This window comes from Melitaea cinxia, chromosome 15, assembly GCF_905220565.1.
Source record: "Melitaea cinxia chromosome 15, ilMelCinx1.1, whole genome shotgun sequence".
NCBI lineage: Eukaryota > Metazoa > Arthropoda > Insecta > Lepidoptera > Nymphalidae > Melitaea > Melitaea cinxia.
In genome coordinates, this window is record NC_059408.1 from 12221492 (window position 1) to 12243234 (window position 21743).

At 33.7% G+C, this 21743-nt stretch overlaps 1 protein-coding gene across 1 annotated transcript in view; it reads right to left on the reverse strand.

Annotated features, from left to right (window-relative positions):
* Positions 1 to 19444, reverse strand: part of LOC123660359 (monocyte to macrophage differentiation factor) — a 47523-nt gene extending 28079 nt beyond the window's left edge. Inside the window, exons 1-2 of the mRNA XM_045595454.1 lie at positions 19060 to 19444; positions 13322 to 13512 (exon numbers count right to left, since the gene is read on the reverse strand). Of these exons, the coding sequence (XP_045451410.1) occupies positions 13322 to 13512; positions 19060 to 19224 (356 nt within the window). The 5' untranslated portion in view covers positions 19225 to 19444. The remainder of the gene's footprint in view (positions 1 to 13321; positions 13513 to 19059) is intronic.
* Positions 19445 to 21743: the final 2299 nt, after the last annotated feature.

Sequence of the window (21743 nt, forward strand, 5' to 3'; positions counted from 1 at the left end):
CACAAGTTCGCGCCATTTTTGGCGCAAATTAATGTTTGTCGCCCATAGTCACCACGCTGGGCAGGCGTGTTGGTGACCGCAGGGCTGGTTTTGTCGCACCTAAGATGCTGCTGCCCGTCTTCGGCCTGTGTAATTCAAAGCCCCGCCCGTTGGATGGTTATCCCGCCATCGGTCGGCTTTTTAAGTTCCAAGGTGTGGAACTGTGTTATCCCTTAGTCGCTTTTTACGATACCCACGGGAAGAGAGGGGTGGCTATATTCTTTAATGCCGTAGCCACACAGCATACACAACACATAAATAAAAACACATACAACAGTAAGGAAATAAACATGAAGGAAGGTTTAGTAGTAAAAAAAAAATACTATTATCTTTTGACAGAACGAAGTCGGTCCGGGCAGCTAGTACTATAATAAATCTTTACCTGATTTTACCTACTGTTAAACAAATAAATAAATAAATAAATAAATAAACAAATATAGAAATCTAGTGTCACAATACGATATAACTTTGGTACATGGTTACAGAGCCAGCAAGTAATCACGTTCCTTGTGATCCATTCATGGCCACTTTTCGTCCCCAAACTATCAGGGCTGTCGGTAATTGAACATCCTCCTATTCGAATGTAACAAATAACTTCCTGCGGCGTGTTATTTGCAACGTTCTTACCGAGATGAAGATGTATCTATATTTACGACCGACGACTTTAAGAAGCTTCTAAAATATGATTCTAACAGGTCGGGGAAAAACTTCAAAAACTTCAAAAAAACAACTTTCTAGTAAAAAGTTGCAATAAAATCTTTTTGGTTGTATTAACTGGTTGGTTTTGATACCATAAAAATGTGTCATTTTAAAAATGAAATAAAAAATTAAAAAACAGAACAGTTTTCCGCCACTTTTAATTTGTTTTTCTGTATGCAAAAATGGGTTAATCCTAGGAAGAAATTCAATCCATTTTAAAGTTTTACTTTAAAAAAGGGAAAAATGAGACTCAAACTGCGAAAAAAATTACCATGCTTATGGCACTGTCAGTAAGAGTAGGACAAAAAAATTTCAAGCATTTTCAATCAGGAAATTTTGATATCAAAGATGTACTTGTTCTGGTCGCCCAGTTACGGATAAACGTGACGATATTTTTGAAAAAGTAGAGGTAGACAGACATTCGAGTAGTTACGATATAACTGAAGATCTGAGAATCGACTAAAAGCATCGCCTAAAAAACCTCGTAGTAAGTATGCCGAATCACAACAGCAGTATTACGAGCTCACACCTGTAACCAATCCACATATACGAAAATATATGATTTTACAATTGAACTGCAAATGATGTTACAGAAAAAAAATCATATTAAAATATTTTTCACTGGCGGGGATCGAACCCGTGACCGATGCACATTACCTAATTGCTGTGACTTCAAGAATATTTTTAGAAACAACAAACAAGCTTCTAGTTTAATAAAGATCGTGTTACGTTTTATCATTCTACTACTTACTTATATGAAGAACAAAAATATCTCAAAGTTACTTGGAGGATAAATTGTACCTACTATATTCCTCCTATTTTAGTTAAATGTGTAACATTATTAAACATAAATGTTTGCATGAAACGTACACAGGTGGAGTTAGTGTAGAGAAATTCTACAAGCGTTGAAAAAAGAATTCGCAAAGTTCGTGGGGAGATGGATTTTATTCAGAAAAATTTAACCAAACTTGAGACACATTTAGACTCGTAATATGTATGTCTTACAGTCACTAACATGTTGTAACTTGTAATACACAGGGATTTCGGGAATTTTAAAAGAAAAGTAAAGGAAAATAAGTTTTCTTTTCCCATTTGCTTTTTTATTCTTTCAGACTTATGTAATACAAAAAAACTCCAAAAATCCACCACGCTGTTCCTATGCGGGTTGGCAGATATATTTTCTACTGTGAGTATTAACAATCGCTATCAGGTGTACATGATAGCAAACGATCGATGGCTTAACGTGCTTTCCGAGGCACGGTGGGGAGACCCACAAGGACTGCACAAACACCCAGACCATCTGTATGGCCAATACAAATGTTTGTGATATGCGGGGATCAGGATGTCGCAAATGTCAGTGCAACAGGCACAAATCTGTGCTATGACCGATACGCCAACGCGTCGACGAAATGTAGACTTTCATACAATTTTAATTGTTTCCGCAATTTAGGTATATGCGTGTATGATAGCTACCGTACCATAGCTGAAAGACACCTGCCTGCGGTATCAAGATATACGAGATATTTTTGCTGTGTCCTACCTTAGAGCCATTTCAAAATTTTTTGCTCTGCAAGTTTAGGTAAATTTGGTCATATCGCGCGAGTCGTACGAGCCGCGCGACCTTAGTGCTAGTTAGTATAGTGTGACAACCAAAAAACCATGTTGATCGTTTTCTAATGTATAATAAAAATTAATAACTATGGTATAAAATGTTTTTTACATAATTAATTTGTAAAAAATTTCAAGTATGGTAAAACCGGGAGAGATGCCGCAGTGGGATAGATGCCTCACGTTCTAAAAACCTAACATTCCGAACTCACAAATAAAAATTAATCGCATAAGTAGGAGTCGAAGTCAACCCGTACCTCAGATATCCACAGATATTCGTGTGGCAAGGACGCGTTTGGCTCGTGTGTGTAATTGTCTCCGTGGCGAAATTTACAAACACGTCAAAGTTTTAAAGGTTAGTATTTAAGATTGTGTAATTTTATAAATAGTAATAAATTCCGTTATATTTTTTATCACGTCTATATACTGGGTCATTGAGTCTGCATATAGTTGTAAATAGATGCTATTATGTTTATAATTTATTTAAAAAAATACGTGGGCATCTATCCCAATCACAAAGGATGGGCATCTATGCCTTCATTCACCATATACAGAGTAAGTTTATATGTTTAAATTTTTTTTTGTGTCTGTTATATTTTTTATGTATTTACGTATATTTATGTTTGGATGTTTTACTGATTCTAGCAGAACTATGCCACGAAAATATAAAAGAAAGGAAGTAATGCGAGCTCGAGAATGTTCTTGGACTATAGAAAACCTACAGTCAGCTTTCGATGAGAAAGTATGATTGTGCAATGTGCATGTTGACACTTGATATGAATATTTTAGACCAACAATTAAGAATTTATACTTTTGTTGAATAAATGCTTGTAAAATTTAATTATATATATATATATATATATATATATATATATATATATATATATATATATATATATATATAATGTTGAAACTTAAGAATTTATATTTTAGTTAAACAAAAGATTAGGTATACTACTCTGTGTGATATAAAAATTTTATTTTAATTATAACAATTAAAAGATATAAAAAAACAAAAAATGTTTTTCATTACTATGGCCCATGTTTCTTGGAGACAATCGATGTTTTAGGAGTAGAACTACCTAACATTTGGTTTGGGTTTTTCGTTTACACTAATAAAAATTATTCGTATAAAAATCATATTTTTCAAATTAGGTGGCCCCCTCTCTTCCCGTGGGTGTCGTAAGAGGCGACTAAGGGATAACAAGGTTCTACAACCACCTTGGAACTTAAGAAACCGACCGGTGGTGGGATAACCATCCACCTGCTGGCTTTGAAATACACAGGCCGAAGACGGGCAGCGTCTTCGGTGCGACAAAGCCAGTACTGCGGTCACCAACCCGCCTGCCCAGCGTGGTGACTATGGGCAAAACACATGAGTTCACGTTATTTTTGGCGTAAACTTGTGGAGGCCTATGTCCAGCAGTGGACTGTATAGGCTGTAATGATGAAATTAGGTGGCTATTTCAAAAAGTGAGGCATCTATCCCGGTTTTCCCCTATGTTATATAACAACAGTCAATAAATTTAAAATAAAAATAAAAAATCAATTTTATAAAACAATTTATTTTTAATTGATTTAGTTTTTTGAGTTTACGAATGAAGCTATTTACGACAGTAGACCATCAAAATTTTGCCGTTTTCAATTTTTTTTATAAACTCAATGACACCGACAAACATATTAGTTAATAAATAAGTAAATAACAAGTCAAACAGATTGAAATGCCTATTAGTATTGATAATGTGAGAAACAAAAATTAAATTATACAAATGTATAGTTTACAGAAATTATCATTATATTATTTACAGTTATTTTCGTAATATGTTTTTATTTTTATGTAAGTATCAAATGCGGTTTATCCACTATAACAACAGGCGCTTGGCGGATGTCAGCGAAAGAGACGGCTGCGCAGAATTTGGCGTGAACCTTACCTCTAAGAGCGCTGGCGCTCGACTGTCTAAATGTCTTAGTTTTCTAAGAAAAATGTCGCTTTTAAAATTGTACTTATTAGGAAAATATTCGTAACTTTAAATTTTTTTTTATCGATTAATAGAGATACAAATGGAATAAAAATCTGTTCTAGTATTCAACAAAATTATATTCCACATATTACGATATTTTTTTAAACGGTTTCAACGTAGAGGTTATTGAAAAGTAGGACTTCAAAGTATACATTGCGACCGTTTACTCAGAGAGGAGGCTGATGAAAAGGTTAACAATTTTATACAAATAATATAAATCAAAATTCTGATCTGACTATCCTACTACAACAAAGGTTGCTCTATTATATTTCAAGAATATAAATTACATTATTGCATCCAACACTGAGATTAACGACGTCAAAATATTACAATTTCGCGGATTGTTACCGATTTTTGTGAAATGGCTCTTAAATCGCTGATGTAAATCAGCTTCATATAAATTATTCGTTATGAATTTATTTGCATTATAAATACAAAATAATGATTAATTACTTTTGTACCTGTTACACATACTTATTGCGATTGTGTTTGTTGGAAATAAATTAGACATAATAATGTATGCAAAGTAGTCAGTCGTCTGTCGTAGTTTTGCACTCGTTCTGATATATGATGATATGACAACGAGCCTTTAACTTCATTTGGAGACTGCTTTTATTTTACGCTAATACTCGTATATTATCGTTTTAGTACTTTACCAAAGAATGGCCAACAATATCTCTGATTCTGATAATAATTAGTTGTGTTCCCTATTACACGCCTTTCAAGTTTAATACAACAGCAAAAAATCTACAAAGTGTGTATGCACCAGGTTCGTGACTTGGGCAGGTGTAACAAACAAACTAATGAAGTAAATTTTAAAATGTTAAATGTTATAATAGTAAATAATATGTATTGCATAGAGTTTTCAAATGTATAACACGATTTTAGCCACTTTGGCTATTACTAACTTATTTCAGCGCATTTCTTACGTTTAGTTTTTACAGATTTTTATTTTTTAGTTTTAAGTGAATTAGAAATAGAAGATAGTCGGCTTGTCTTCGTCGTATGTTAGCTGATATCTTCGTAAATTCTAAAATGATTTTGAAAAATCCCAAAAATAAAAATATGAAAGATTTTCAGGTTGTAAATGCTGAATATTAATATAACTTTTGTCCAAAACATTACTTTAAAAGGTTACCGACTTGCCCTTAAAGTTAGCGAAGATCAAATCGCAATAGCTCTGCGTAAAATCAATAACCAGTAAGTCGGGCCCAGAATAATAAATTGATATAAAGAAGAGGTGTATGAAAAAAATTATTATTTGCGCTGGTGCGAGTATGTACAATTATATTAAGGACCTGCACGATACATACAGATGTAATTTAATAATAACGAAAGTAAGAAACAAAAAGTACTTTTTTTTTGGTATTTCTTTTAGCAGTAAATTGTGTTGGTCAGCATTTCTTTATTATTTAGGAAATTATTGTTGCTATTGAAATATAGCAGTTAGCAGCTATTGAAATAAGCAGATGTGTTAAACTGAACATTAATTATAAAAATCTGTTCAGCAGTTTAGGAGATATGAAGAAATAAAGAATATTACCAAGATACGCACGAAAAACATAACCCTTCTTGGCAATCGGGAAAAACTGTTAAAAAGCCACACAACAAATTTTAATTTAATTTAATTTCACCATAAACTCTGTACACAAGACTTAAACAAATCTTTTTATAAATTTTTGAATTTTGCGGTCGATTTTTAAATTTTTAACCTCGTTCTTAAAATTATCAACTCGACAAAAGTGTAATCAGTCAGTCAGTGTATCAAAAACAAAATAAATTAGTCAGAATCGACCCCCCGTCAATACGACTGAATACAGTTAACATTTTGATATTATTTGATCAAGAAACTAAGTTTTCTTAAGGCAGTTAAATATTACACGAGGCTCTTTTTATCCATACGTGCACACAATAACGACAAGACAACTTAGATACGCTTACACGAACAGATATAAATTTAGATATGTCAAATGTTTGGCGCGTAATAAGTAGGTTGAATTCCGTCAAACAACGCCGCTATCTTGACGATGACATGATTATAATTTAACTATCTGTGCAGCGCGGTTTCACCCGCGTTAATTTGAGGGAAAACGTACTATAATATTTTTGAACCACTAGGTCATATGCAACTCGAGAGCGACGTACACAGAAGCGCGGCTTGACCTAGCGCGTTGTTACATTTGATTTTACTTTATCTCCTAAATTATTTACAATTTAAATGCTGTAAAAGACAAAGTCATTCTTTATAAAAAGGCTTTGTTTATGAAGTATTTTTCATCCATAGATATAGATAGAAGTATCATTCAGTTTAAAAGTCCTTATTTACAAAAAAAATATGATAAGTTTTTATTGCACCATCATCATACCAATTCTTAAAGATTTTTACTTACTTATTTTTCTTTACACTATATGACATATACTAAGACATATTTTTTTAGTTGAATCTGGCTTGTGATATCCTCCGCAAAACCAATGGAAAAATTGTGTGTCGACTACACGGTGTCCCCCATGCCCGACCAGAAAAACTAATAAATCAAGGCGTGGTTCAACGTGTTAAGCAGCACACGCAACGAAAGCTCTCACAAAAAAGAGTATTTTTCCCGCTTTCATAAGATTTCTTATGAATGCTCAGCTCCTATTGGTCGTAGCGTGATGATATGGGATGGGTTATAGGTATTCTTAAAAGTAATGTTTAGTCAAATAAGTTAAAATCTAACAGCAATAAAAGCTTATTTTATTTTATTTTTATTTATAGCCACATATAGTTTAATGACTATGTAACCCAAAAAGAGTTTTTCAATTTAAACTAGCAGTTCCTGAGATTAGCGCATTTAAAAAAACAAACAAAATCTTCATCTTTATAATATAAGTATAGATTACATATATGAAAATATATGTACATATAAGAAAATTAAAACAACTCTTGATTGTCAATTATTACAAATCGATCTGAAAGAATTGAGTATTTATTGTAAAAACAATCACCTGACTCTGAATCCCAAAAAGTGTAGCACTATCTTATTTTCTAAAAGAACTGAGTCTTTGAAATATGATTATTTTTTAAACAATGTTATACTTCACAGGGTATCCGAAGTGAGAGACTTGGGCGTTCTTCTTGACTGCAAACTGTCCTTTTAATTTTCACATAGAGCATATAACTACATAGGCGTACCGAATGCTTGGCTTTGTATTTCGATGTGGTAGAGATGTATTTACATACAGTAGAGATGTATTTACATATAGTATGCATCGACAGTCTGGAACCCTCAGTACAAAACTTATATTGAAGCTATACAAAAAATTCAAAGATAATTTGGGCTAAGATCTAGATTAGGTAAAACCGAATTTCGGGACCGTGGGGGGATGGGGGGGAGAGGGTGGGGAACGTTACCCCTGGTACCACTGTCACACCTCGGAACCCCATGGTTATGGAGATATCCATGGTTAAAGTTTTGAGGTTAGAAGAAGAATTTCGAAAGTTAGAGGAACGCTTGGCTCCAGCGCTACGGGAAGTGCAGCCCTTCCGCCCTTGCGTGCGAAAGCACGCTCACTCATGCTCCGTACAAAAAAAAACCGAATTATGGGGTTTTTGGGTGTGGAGGGTGGAGGGTGTAGGGGAATCTATACAAGGTAACACTGTCATACCTCAAAACCCCATGGTTATGGAGATATCCATGGTTAAAGTTTTGAGGTTAGAAGAAGAATTTAAAGCTATTATAATATACCTTTGAGCTCGTACTGTTTGCATTGTGTGACAAATCGACACTTTTAAACAAAATAACGCGTCAGACATAATATTCTAATAAAATTAGTAACATTGCGTGCTAGAATATAGGTTTAGAAATTCGAAAAATACCCAAAACCGAATCGGAGCACCCCACTGTCCACGTGGTCTTGGTCTGTCCTACCCCTAGAGTGTTTTTTTGTGCCGCGGAGGCGCGAAGGGAGGGCAGCCCTCGCCCGCCGTGCGAAAGCGCGCGAACGAATGCGTAGAGGAGCGGCTGAGGCTGGTCGCCGAAGGCGACCAGCCTCAGCCGCTCCTCTACGCATTCGTTCGCGCGCTTTCGCACGCAAGGGCGGAAGGGCTGCACTTCCCGTAGCGCCGGGGCCAAGCGTTCCTCTAACTTTCGAAATTCTTCTTCTAACCTCAAAACTTTAACCATGGATATCTCCATAACCATGGGGTTCCGAGGTGTGACAGTGGTACCAGGGGTAACGTTCCCCACCCTCTCCCCCCCATCCCCCCACGGTCCCGAAATTCGGTTTTACCTAATCTAAAGCTTTACCATAATTTGAAAGGCACTTTAATTTAAAAGCTTTAAGTCGCAATGAAGTTATCGTACTGTTACCCCTCCCATAGTTGCTTGATCAGCGCTTAGAGAGAGACCAAGTTTTTTTGTATAAGATACTGAAATCTCATTTTGATTCGGCGTTTTTAACAAAACATTAATTTGAATTTTGAAATGGTCTCGGACGAGTTCGCGTTCAACAAGGTTATTTTCTGTCCCTGTAACCAGGACCAAACATGCCGGAAACATCTTTGTTCTCAGGTCCTCCAGAAACTACGATGACATATTTAACTCCATTGACATTTTTAATTGTACCCTAAACGTCATTAAAGCAGCAAGGATGCAGCAGCATGTTAGGGATGTAATAAGTAAAAAAATAATAATGTAACACTTTTTGATTTATTGCAGTAAGTAATTTTTGTATTAATTTTTATCTTTGATTTATCTTTAAATTATAATTCTATCATTTGACATAATTGACACATTTGACTCTTTTTATGACATATTTTTAAATTTTGACTTATCCAATGACCTGTCTATTTATTATTTATATGAGTGGAAATTTTATCAATGAATGATTTTTGTATAATTCTTTTTGCGCTTATTTGCAGACACGCGTATGGCTAAATACATGAATGAATTATATTTGTTACTCTTTTGATATATGTAACTGATTTTTTTTTTCTCTTTTTGATAGTTAATTCAATTTGTATTCTGTTAATTAATTTAAAATTTCGACTTTTAAAATGACGTCTGTTTATTATTGTTAGTGGAAGCTTTATTAATAAATGTTTTTTTGTAAGAAATTTAATTGTATGTGTTGTTTATATCGCTTGTTTCCCAAATAAACAAAATAAATACATGAAAAGCGAATTAACGATTATTATTCATTTTATAATTATTATGATGATGATGATACATCAAACGTTCAATAGCCTTTAATTCTTTAATATTAAAGTCAAACGTCTTTGAAGAAACAATAAATATGCTGAAACAAAATTAAAAATCTTTAATTAAATGTACCTAATCGTAAACTCATATAAAGGAATACAAAAGAACAGGTAATTTATTATAAATACGAGTATATTTGCGTTAGTTTAAAAGATAAAAAAAAATATGTAATTTTATTCATCCCAATTAATTAAATTGTTTAATGACGACCGCGCTCTGGTGTAATGGTGCGTGTGCCGTATCTGTGGCATTTAAACACTGACGGTTGCGCGTTCGATTCCCGCTCGGAGTTGATCTTTATGTTTATACAAATATTTATTTCCGATCTGGTTGTTAGTCCTTGTGAGTCTCCCGGTAGGGTACTAATAAAGTATAAGTACCTGCAAATCATTTGAAATGTCGGCTTTTATGATAAGATTAAATTTAATTACAATGTCATTGCTTACAATTAATTATTATATTATAATGACATTCTTTCTAATTAATTAAAATTAAATAATTAATAACGTCACACTATTTTGTCCATTTTAATATATCTTTATTTAAATTAATACAAATATAGAAAGACAAAAGAGAGAATAAAAAATAAATTAAATTACCTACAGTTGATTTAATCAAGGTTAAGATTTAATAGTCCTGGTGGGTCTCCCCACCATGCCTCGGAGAGCACGTTAAGCTGTCAATCCCGGATGTTATTATGCACACGTGATAGCGATTGTCACTCATTGTAGGGAATATATCCGCCAACCCGTATTGGAGCAGCGTCGTGGATGAGGGTGAGGATGATGGGGAAAGAGGCTTATGCCCAGGAATGGGATATTACAGACTGAAGCGAAAAAATTTAACTTTTGAACTAATATACAAATAGACAAAAGTGAATTGATTAAATGTTTGGGTCTTCCAACTACTCTTTTCTTCTACTAATAAAGTTTACAGCAATAAGAACGCCTCTGCGCACTGTATTACTTTAAATGTTTCTAATCTGTTTCTTTTCTTTTACTTGACTGTAATTTGAGTGTATGCAATAAAGTTTTATCTATTTATTGGTTATTTGCTTTTTTATTGCTTTTGTTTTTCATTTATTAGTTAGATTTAGGTGTTTTACCCACGTCGCTATCGATCCTGTAGGAATGTTGGTATAAAGAAGAACCTACGTATTTACTGTAATATTGTGGTATAGACCATATTTTCTTTCTATAAAACTAGGTCGGCTCACATAATGAAGAGCAATTATCGTAGCTTAGAGGCCTGCAACACCAAAAGCATCGCAAGCGCGTTGCCGGCCCCTAGTCATCAAATTACACACCACAGGAACACTACTTGCAACAGTCAGCCTGCTCCGGATTTTGATCAGGATATTTCCTGGTGTGCCCCACCACTGTTAATAATACTACCAACATTACAAATGCGAAAGTTTGCGTGGACTTTTGTTACTTTAGTATTAATATTTCATTTTATCGACGTTTTTAGGGCTAAGAAAAATATTATTGCACGGTTATACAGAAGTACGCCAGAGTAGCTCGTATAGTGTATGATACTTTTTTTTTCTATTTGACCATCACTCTCCACTTCGTAGTATTTGAATCCAAAAATTGTAAATAATGTGATTTTAATATTTACTGTGAAACAGGTATCCATGTCTTAAGTACTACGAGTATTAAGTATACCTATTAGACCAATTTTTTATCATGACGTGCATTTAGATAAACTAGGTACTTATATAGCTTCTGTTTTTCTCATTACTTGATTGTTTTTAAAGGTCAAACTTATGGACGATGGATAGACCTTGAACAGTATTTTAATTTAATTATTTTGCAATCGTATTAATAGATTTTCATTACTCTTCAAGGAATAACTTTCCAAGGCTATTAACATGCATACAATGTACGTCAAGGAAGTAAAATTCACTGTTTTAAATTCTTAAGGCATTCAAATGAATTAATAATTTACATACTAATCCATAAAAAAATTACACAGCTAAATTATTTTAATCCCAAATGTGTTTTAAAAATTATTTTAAAATTTTAGTCTTTTGTTTTTCCATTATTTTCAAGTTTTAATTAAAATAATCAGTATCTAATTTTTTAAATCTTAATTTAAATGTCGAATATAAGAACTGGTTCTTACCTGAGGCCCGCGTATACCTACCTAAATAAAAAAAGCTCAGTACACCTGGCTTTAACAATGACATAACATGAAAAAAAATTTTTTCGCTTAGTTTAGTTTACAGTAAAATTAAAAAAAAAAACATAATAAATATTTAGGGTATATTAGAAATATTTAGTGAGTGACCAAAGGATGTGCAGAGTTTCAAAGTTGGTCTGATTCCTAAAATAACTTTTGCGTGTATGCTTCATCAGTTCAGCCTATCGCAGTCTACTGCTGGACATAGGCCTCTAGACAAGTTCGTGCCAAAAATGGCATGAACTGATGTGTTTTGCCAATAGTCACCACGCTGGGCAGGCAGGTTAGTGACCATGTTTACGCTGATAATATTATTTTTTTAAGGTATTTGGTACCTTAATTTAAAATATACCTTTTTGTTTTTGTTGCTCAACAAAAAAAAAGGAACTTTTTGTTAATAAACTTCATTTATCCATCTAATATTTGGTATAACGCGAAAGTTTGCGTGAGTGTTTTTTACTTGATGACACAAAAAAAAAGAACTTGATTACGAACTGTTTACAATTACAATAGTTCCGTATAAAGCTCGAGGTCTAGAATAGCACTAAGCTACTTTTTTATCTCTACGTTCCCACGGGAACAAAAAAAAAACAATTTAGTGAAGCCTATTTAACTTTTTAAATGACTTCAAAAAAAGAAAAGACTCTCAAACCGACTGAATTTTTTCGTGCGTATAATACAAATTTTTACTACATGTAACAATTTAGATGAATCATTTGTTAAGTGGACCAATTTAAATTTGATCGAGATCTGACACGTACTATTTGAGTTATCTCTGATGATACGTATTTACTTGACTATTTTTTATTTGAAGTCGATTTTTTTCGTCTGCAAGCAAATAATTATTATTTATTTCTCTTTCACTCCCTATAAACTCTTCACTCTCGCAATAAGGGGCTAGGTACATACCTACTGTTTTTAAATTTCGTTCTTATATATATGCGAATGTGTACAATAAAGAGAATTTGTATTGTATCGTATTTTATTTAAAAATATTACAAGTTCGTCTTTTTTAGCGATTTAAATAACAACGATTAAAAATGTTTTATTAACGATTTAAAAATTATGCAAAAATAAAGTAAACAAAATAAATTAATAAAAATACTTATTCAATATCATCAATATATCAATATAATCATACATATATAATACACATAATATAAAAAACACATATTTCATAGGATATATTGCCCTTCGATTGTATTGATGTAGGCACCTATAAGCTCGGCGGTGGATGATGAATCAGTCAGACGCGATAATTTATGAGTAAATATTTTGTTTGATCCTATCATCAATCACTAGTGATATTATCAATACGATAAGATTTTAACTCGTCTTGTATTATAATGTAAAAAACAAACGTACATACTTTTCAAGTATGTGTCCTGATGTCGCCTATCTCTACTCTATCATAAACTAAACATATTATTTAAAAGTAAAGTGAATTTAGAAGCGTAAGTGCATGTTTCTTTTTTATTGTTTTTATTCAAAGTAAAAATGTAATTATGGGAATTTCTTATTTTTACTTACGTGTCAGATTGACAACAGCATACTGAATGGAAGGTGGTGGACACGGCGAACAGGAGGCAAAGCGCCATCCCGTAGACCACAGCTGCTATGGCTTGGGGCGCATTCATGGAGCGCGTTAGCAATTCCCGCGCGCCGAGAGACGCTGGTGCAACGCATAGTGCATGGGTACACACATTGGCAATATTTTCCACCTATACAACACCAATAAACAACATTACTTTTCCACTCTCTTTAAACCTATTAATATATTAATAAAAAGCCTTTATAATATGGTCTTATATTTATCCAAAAATATACGTACACTTAATATTAATAAAATTTATTTTTCATTTTATTCCTAATGACTAATCATTAAAACGCCTTAATGATTCTGTTAAATAATCATTAAAACAATATTTTCTTTAAAAAAAAATTTATTTACTAAGTTGATTAGGTAACCTATGGTTATGGAATTGCCATGTTATTTAACTAATGCTCATATTAATTCAATTATGATATTGTATAGCCTCTATTTAAGAGTTATGACAAATTATATAATAAACTACAAATCATTTTAGTTAAATAGTCGGTATTACAGCAGTATTACATGATAAAAAGCAATATATATATATATATTATGAATATTATGAATAAACACAAGAACAATTGTAGTTTAGTTCAGTCATATTTACAAGTAACAAGAATTGAATATATGCACTTATAATTATTTTATAAACAAATTAAAAAATAGTTTTAACAATACACAACACATACTAAATATACTTTATTACAAATAATACATTAACTGGCTGGTAAGCCTCTTCTCTTTATGAAAAAAAGATTATAAAATCTTTGGAAATAAACAAATCAACTAATGTATATCTGAAAGATAATAAATATAAACAGGGATAGATTCCGTAGCTGGCGTGAAGAACTTGATAAGTCCAAAATGGCAATTTTACCCGGGCAGCAATTTTAAAGTTTGACATTTTCTCCAAAATCTATTTTCATCTTGAACTCATCTTTATAGCTTGATTTATGGATAATTTTATGAGATCTTTCGAATTACGTATTACGTATTCTCGTAAAATCTGCTTATTTTGTAAGGTACCTATTAGACTTATCAACTTATTCCTCATACATTAGTGCTCAAAGCTGTGAAAACACTGTTAAATTGAATTCCTTAAAATCAGTTTTTCAGTGTATTTGAAATGTCTAAATTGATTTAAGAGTAATTTTAGATGGTTTTTCAAATATGGCTATGCATTTCTTTCTTATTATCTTACTATTCATAATCATTAACTTTCCAACATGTTCACCGATGATTTATCAACTTATTCGCCATAGAATTGGTTATCAAACATTTCTTTTGATGAAAATGTTCGTAATGAAATTTCGATTAGTTTATAATTCTATTTGCTCGCAAACTAAAAAAAACCGACCTCAATTACATCGACAAGTAATACAACGTAGGTATACGAAAAAATAGTCAAGTAAATACGCGTTATCAAAGATTATTCAAAAAGTTGCAATCAGATCTCGATGAACTTTAAATGTGACCACACGAAAAACATCAGATTTCGATTAAATTAAAAATCATCAAAATCGGTACACCCAGTAAAAAATTAAGCGGTATAAATACAACGTAGCTCGGCGAAAAAAACAGTCGGGTAAAAACGCATTATTAAATATAAGTCGAAAAGTAGTTGTTAGATCTCAAATAAATTTAAATGGGACCAAATGACACGCACCACCTTTCGATTAAAAAATGATTTGTCGAAATCGGTACATCCAGTCAAAAATTCTGAAGTAACGTACATAAAAAATACAATCGAATTGAGATTTTTTTTTGGAAATCGGTTAAAAAAGGAGAGATTTTTAAAGAAATTTCACAATCAAGGTTGTGTTTTGAACAGTATGGTTCCGATGCTGTTCTTATTATATTGTAACCATTTAATAGGTTGCCAGAGACCTTATGTTACCCTCTGTCGGTGTCTCTGTATGAACTTGGACAAAACGAAAGTTATGTTTAACAACCAAGTCATACCGAGACCGGTATCGGTCGATGATACCCTTCTCGAAGTTGTTCAGGATTATATTTAACTAGGCCATACTATCCAACTAGGCCGCAACAACTTCGAGAAGGAAGCCAATAGGAGGATTCGGTTGGGCTGGGTGGCGTTTGGCAGGCTTCGTCGAGTCTTCACTTCGAAGATTCCACAATGCTTGAAGACAAGTCTTCGATTATTAGTCATAAACGGTGAATACCCACAAGACGTTGCCAATCGCTAGAAAATATCATTCAAAGAAAAGGTATTCTCCGACTTCGCCACAAAATAAGTAATTAAAAATTCCGTGCTCCTTTCAATCGGTCCGAATTTATAGTTGCGATAAAAATAATATAACATGGTTCCAATACTTACAAAATATTTTTATTATTTAAGTATTGTAAAAGACAAATCATACTGTATTGTACCTGTGTCTAACTTTGTATTTCTACCACCGCCACCTAAAAAGTGCCGCCCGGGGCGGGCCGCCCCTGCCGCCTCCACTTTGCTACACCACTGTCTACCAGCCGAGACGTGGACGCTGACGAAGGGGCTGGTTTCACAAGCTTAAAGCCACTCAATGTGCAATGGAAAGGTATTATGCTTGGGGTTTCTCTCAAAAATAGGATTATATGATATGATATGACTATCTGCAAGAGAACACAAGTAACCGACATAGCCCACAGAAGTAGCAAGTTGAAATAGCAGTGGGCTGGTCATCTGTGTCGCAGGACCGATGGCCGTTGCAGCAGACGGGTCCTGGAGTGGAGACCGCGTCTTGGTAAACGCAGTGTGGGACGTCCTCCTGCCCGTACCGACGATCTACGTAAGATTGCCGGTGTAGGCTGGATGAGGATTGCGGAAAACCGGAATGTCTGGCGCGAACTTCGGGAGGCCTATGTGCAGCAGTGGCCTGCAATAGGCTGAACTGACTGACTGACTGACAGAGACCTTCTCCCTGTTCATTTTGTTTTTTAACCGACTTCCAAAAAAGGAGGAGGTTCTCAATTCGACTGTATTTTTTTTTTTTTTTTTTTTTTTTATGTATGTTACATCAGAACTTTTGACCGGGTAGACCGATTTCGACAAATTATGTTTTAATCGAAAGGTGGTGTGTGCCAATTGGTCCCATTTAAATTTATTTGAGATCTAACAACTACTTTTCGAGTTATATCTAATAATGCGTTTTTACTTGACGCTTTTTTCGTCGACCTACGTTGTATTATACCGCATAACTTTCTACTAGATGTACCAATTTTGATAATTCTTTTTTTGTTGGAAAGGGAATATCCCTACTTTGGTACCATGATAAGGATCCAAACAACCAGGATCTGATGATGAGATCCTAGAGAAATCGAGGGAAACTCTCGAAAATCCGTAATAACTTTTTACTGGGTGTACCGATTTTGATAATTTTTAATTTAATCGAAAGCTGATGTTTATCATGTGGTCACATATAAATTTTATCGAGATCTGATAACTACTTTATGAGTAATCATTGATAACACGTAGTTGCTTGACTATTTTTTCGTCGATCTACGTTGTATACTTGTCGATGTAATTGAAGTCGGTTTTTTTTTTCGTTTGCGAGCAAACACAATTATTCAGAGAAAAGGGCCTTTTCTAGTTCTTAACTCAGTAAAATTAAAAAAATGTTTTAGCATCATAGCAACAACCTTAAATGGTTTCTGAACTTTACAAGTTCGTACCAACTGAATCCAGTCATTTAAGTGGTTTATTTTCATCTGGGTCCTTTTCTTTACCTTTTCTGTAATTGCATGGTCAGAATCGCATTCCATATGAGTGTGTCCACTTAACAGAAATTTATGATGTATTGTTTGTAATGTAGGGTGATTGTTAAGTAACTACATGAACCTCATAGTGACAGTGTTGTTCTTATTTTACCGACCACATGTGTCTGAATAAATATTATTTCTTTTACAACAGATGGTAAACTCTTACAGAACAGACTTTACTGACGACTTATAAAATTATTTAAGCTAAGCAGGAATAGATATCTGTTGGCAATAACTTAATATCCAATTATGTCATCTTATGATTTTATGCATTCACCAAGCTGAAAAAATATAAATTGACATATCATGTTATGATTGTTTTAGCTTTAGTTGAATATAAGTAGATAAATAGATATTTTCATTTGTTAACGTAGTGGTGTGTCGCTTTGATGTCTAGTTTTGTCAATTTACGTATGCTAGGTCGGTTTTTAACTATAAGATATAAGGATATATCACGATATTATATATTTTTTAAATACTCATCGCGTAGATATCTCGTTTTGTTTAATAAAATATGCAAAATATGGACATATTCATATACTGTCACAGACAATAACTTTAAAAGTAACGTAGATATCGAATTGTCAATTTTTAACCGACTTCCAAAATAGGAGGAGGTTCTCAATTCGATTGTATTTTTTTTTTTTTTATGTATGTTACATCAGAACTTTTGACCGGGTGGACCGATTTCGACAAATTTTGTTTTAATCGAAAGGTGGTGTGTGCCAATTGGTCCCATTTAAATTTATTTGAGATCTAACAACTACTTTTCGAGTTATATCTAATAATGCGTTTTTACTTGACGCTTTTTTTGTCGACCTACGTTGTATTATACCGCATAACTTTCTACTGGATATACCGATTTTGATAATTCTTTTTTTGTTAGAAAGGGGATATCCCTAGTTTAGTACCATGATAAGGAAACCAGGATCTGATGATGGGATCCCAGAGAAATCGAGGGAAACTCTCGAAAATCCGCATAACTTTTTACTGGGTGTACCGATTTTGATAATTTTTTAATGAATGAAAAGCTGATGTTCATCATGTGGTCACATTTAAATTTTATCGAGATCTGATAACTACTTTTTGAGTAATCTTTGATGACGCGTAGTTACTTGACAATTTTTTCGTCGATCTACGTTGTATTACTTGTCGATTTAATTGAAGTTGGTTTTTTTTCGTTTGTCTGCAAACACAATTATTTCTATACAAAACCAACGCCGTAGGAAGCCATTGCAACGATAAAAAAAAAATTGTGTAAGTGGAGTTATCAAGTTCTTCACGCCAGGTACGTTATATATATGCACAAGACTACCAGCAAGTACTTTGACTTAAAAAAAAATGTATTTCAAGAAACACTTAGTTTTTCAGAAATGTGGTCCATGTAATATAGAAATAAATTCTTAAAAACAAGGTTACAATAGTTGGTAAAGTCATTTTGGTTCCTTTTCACTATATATTTTTAGTAATATTAAATAACTTATGCTATTTATACATGTGATTAAAAACATAATTAAATAAACAAATATGAAAAATTAAGACATGTACGTATAAGACAATTGAATTATATATACAAATAGTTTTTATTTTTATCATATTTGTAATATAAATTATGTTTTATAAATAAAAACTTAAAAAAAGAACAAATTAAAATTATTTTTTATCATAAAAATATAATATTAGTAAATAACTAAACCAAATAATGTGAAAACTACATATAATTAAATACACTAATATAAACTACATTAATATTATTATAAAATATATTGAAATTATTTATCCTCACATTTTGTTAAATAGAGTTTATACATAAATCTTAATAAATCCAATAAAAAATGGCAAATATTTAAAAATACCATCAAAGCTACTAATTGGCTGGGTTTTATTTGCTTTTTATTAATAAATAGTGACTTACAGTAGTCGGTACGTAGGCCTTATTCGAGGTGGCTCTTTCGTTCATCCATTTCACAGACTTGAGCTTTTCCCATGGCAAATCGCAATGGAAGTAAATCTTACTTTGATTAAATTTTGATTTTAATTTCATTATTATCACAGAAAATAAGCTTACGACGTCACCCATTGTAAATTTTTATAGGTATGAGAATTAAATGTAAGTGGTCATGAGACCAATGACGATACGCTTAATCTTATAATGATATTAGCACTCATGATCGTAATTCAATTTACATTTTCTGTGTGAAAACTTTCAATAAAACATTCTGTTTTATACACACCCCGAACGATCGTCCACCGTTTAAAGCAGTTCGCGATGAACGATAGATCAAATTGACAATTTGACAGCAAACGAAGGTCGAAAATAGAGATGTGCCGTATGTATCTATGAACTAGGCATAACGATCTGAAATCGATTAATCGAATAATCGATTCTTCGTACCAAACAAATATATTTTTAAATCGAGATGTTGTACTGAATCGATTCAGTGAATCGATTATTCACCCTTGAAAATCGACATTCGATTTTTTCTGTTTTGGTCTTTTGGTAAAAACCATAAAATTATTTACAATTAGCTGGATGTACTCGTAATATTACAGTGTTTTCGGTTAAAGGGTTAATTACTCAAAAACTTGTGAAATAGTATTCCTTGTATCCACTTTCTCAGTTCATGCACTATCTGCTCTTCATATTTGCTCTTTCTATTTGCTATTACCCACTCATCTCTTTCTCTATACACTCTTATCTTTTATGACAATGTACTCTCCAAAAAAAATAAAACAAATACCAAACAAAAATTTATTTACATAACAGAATTGAACCAATGCTTAATTACAGTCGGCAGAGCCTTAAACCCTTTCACGGCTTCCTTTTTATCTTCAACCGGGATCGCTAAAGTAAATTACTTATATTCTTTCTGTACCCGACTGGTTATTGTATCTGTATTGTATGTGGAGTCGGGTTTTTTACTGGCATTATTATTTCTAATTCTTGTGAATGTTCGAATGCTTTGAGTATAATCGGCCACTGTACTGTTTGGTTTGATGAGTTTAGCTTTTTTAAGAAATAAATTAACCTCAAGTAGTGCTTGGTATGTGTTCCTGTGGTGAGTAAGGGCAGCTACACCCTTGTAATCCTATTGTTGCAAGCTTTAATAGGCTATGATAACCATTTACCATCAGGACCATAAACTATTATATACGTATTATATGTAGTATTTAAAAAATTTGTAATACTAAATTATACTAACAATATAAATAGAAAAAGATTTGTATATATCAGCACGTGTGCTGTCGTAGGTAATTAGCAAGAGATTTATAAACAAAAGATGCACCGATCACGCCACTTAGCACATCGTTGGATACTCACCTACCCTCACTCATTCTATTACTCTAGTAATTCTGGCGTGTATAAAACGTCCGGAGCAACCGCGGCTAAGGCAATCTTGGCACGGTGTACTTGTTGTATCCTGCTAGTAGCTTAACCTAGACTCGTTGAAAAATTAATTTGTGCAAACGAATTAATTGTTACATATTATATTACGATCAATAATTTGACTAGACAGGGTGGGCAACTCGAGCAGTGAAGGTGAGCGTTGATGCACATCTCAAAAAGCCCTCCTTAAACCTACACCTAGATCGGAAGTCCTAGGAACTGCTTTGAGTTTTTCCCTCTGCCACACGATGGATCCGGCACCCACACAGTGAATCCATCGAATACTAAGAAGTTAGGCTACCCCCCCCCCACTTAACTAATTAGTATCTCGTGTTACCTTTTTTTTGTATCGCAGGAGAACCCATTTACGGGTGATATCCAGGACATGCGGGTAAGCATTCCGCGACAGTATATCAGCTTCAGCACTTAGTAGTGCAGTACCAACCAAACTCTGCGGGAGCTTTTAGGCGCTTTAGTTTGAGGGTCTCGGATCTGCAGATAATAGGACCCCTCCAGCGATAGGCTTCTCCTCCATAGGGACTGTCCGGCTACCTGTGAGCAATCCCGACGACGTCGTGTCTAGCAGGACCGGGTTCCCATCCCGGCCCGACACGGGCACAGGGGCGTTACTGGAGGTGCATGAAGTAGCACCTCCTACGCACCCCCATTCGTTGCCTGCAGACGGAGGTCTCGACGGCGGCCTCCTCTCTTACCTGCTCGTCACTTGCCTTCTGGGACATTATTGTCTCGCAGAAAGAGACCATCGCCTTCCAGGACTCGTCATCATTGAGCATCGTGGTGATGACGCTTGGAAGTGACAAGTCCCTTCCGAGGGCTATCGTCAGATCACGACGCAGCACCGCCCGAAGAAGGAGAAGAAGGAGAAAAAGGAGAAGAAGGAGAAGGAGAAGAAGGAGAAGGAGAAGGAAAAGAAGAAGAAGGAGAAGAAGAAGAAGGGGAAGAAGAGAGGGAGAAGAGGGGGGGAGAAGAAGGGGGAGAAGAAGCGGGAGCAGAAGGGGGAACAGAAGGGGGAGCAGAAGAGTACTTAAAAATTGACATTATTCTTTTAATAGTTATTATTGACAAGTAATGATGATTTTTTTAACAATTATTTGTTTTCTAGGTATAGAAGTGAAATTCAATCGAAAGTATTTTTTATTTTAAGTTATCACAAACCCATTGTATTCATTGTAAATAAAAATTTGAAAAAA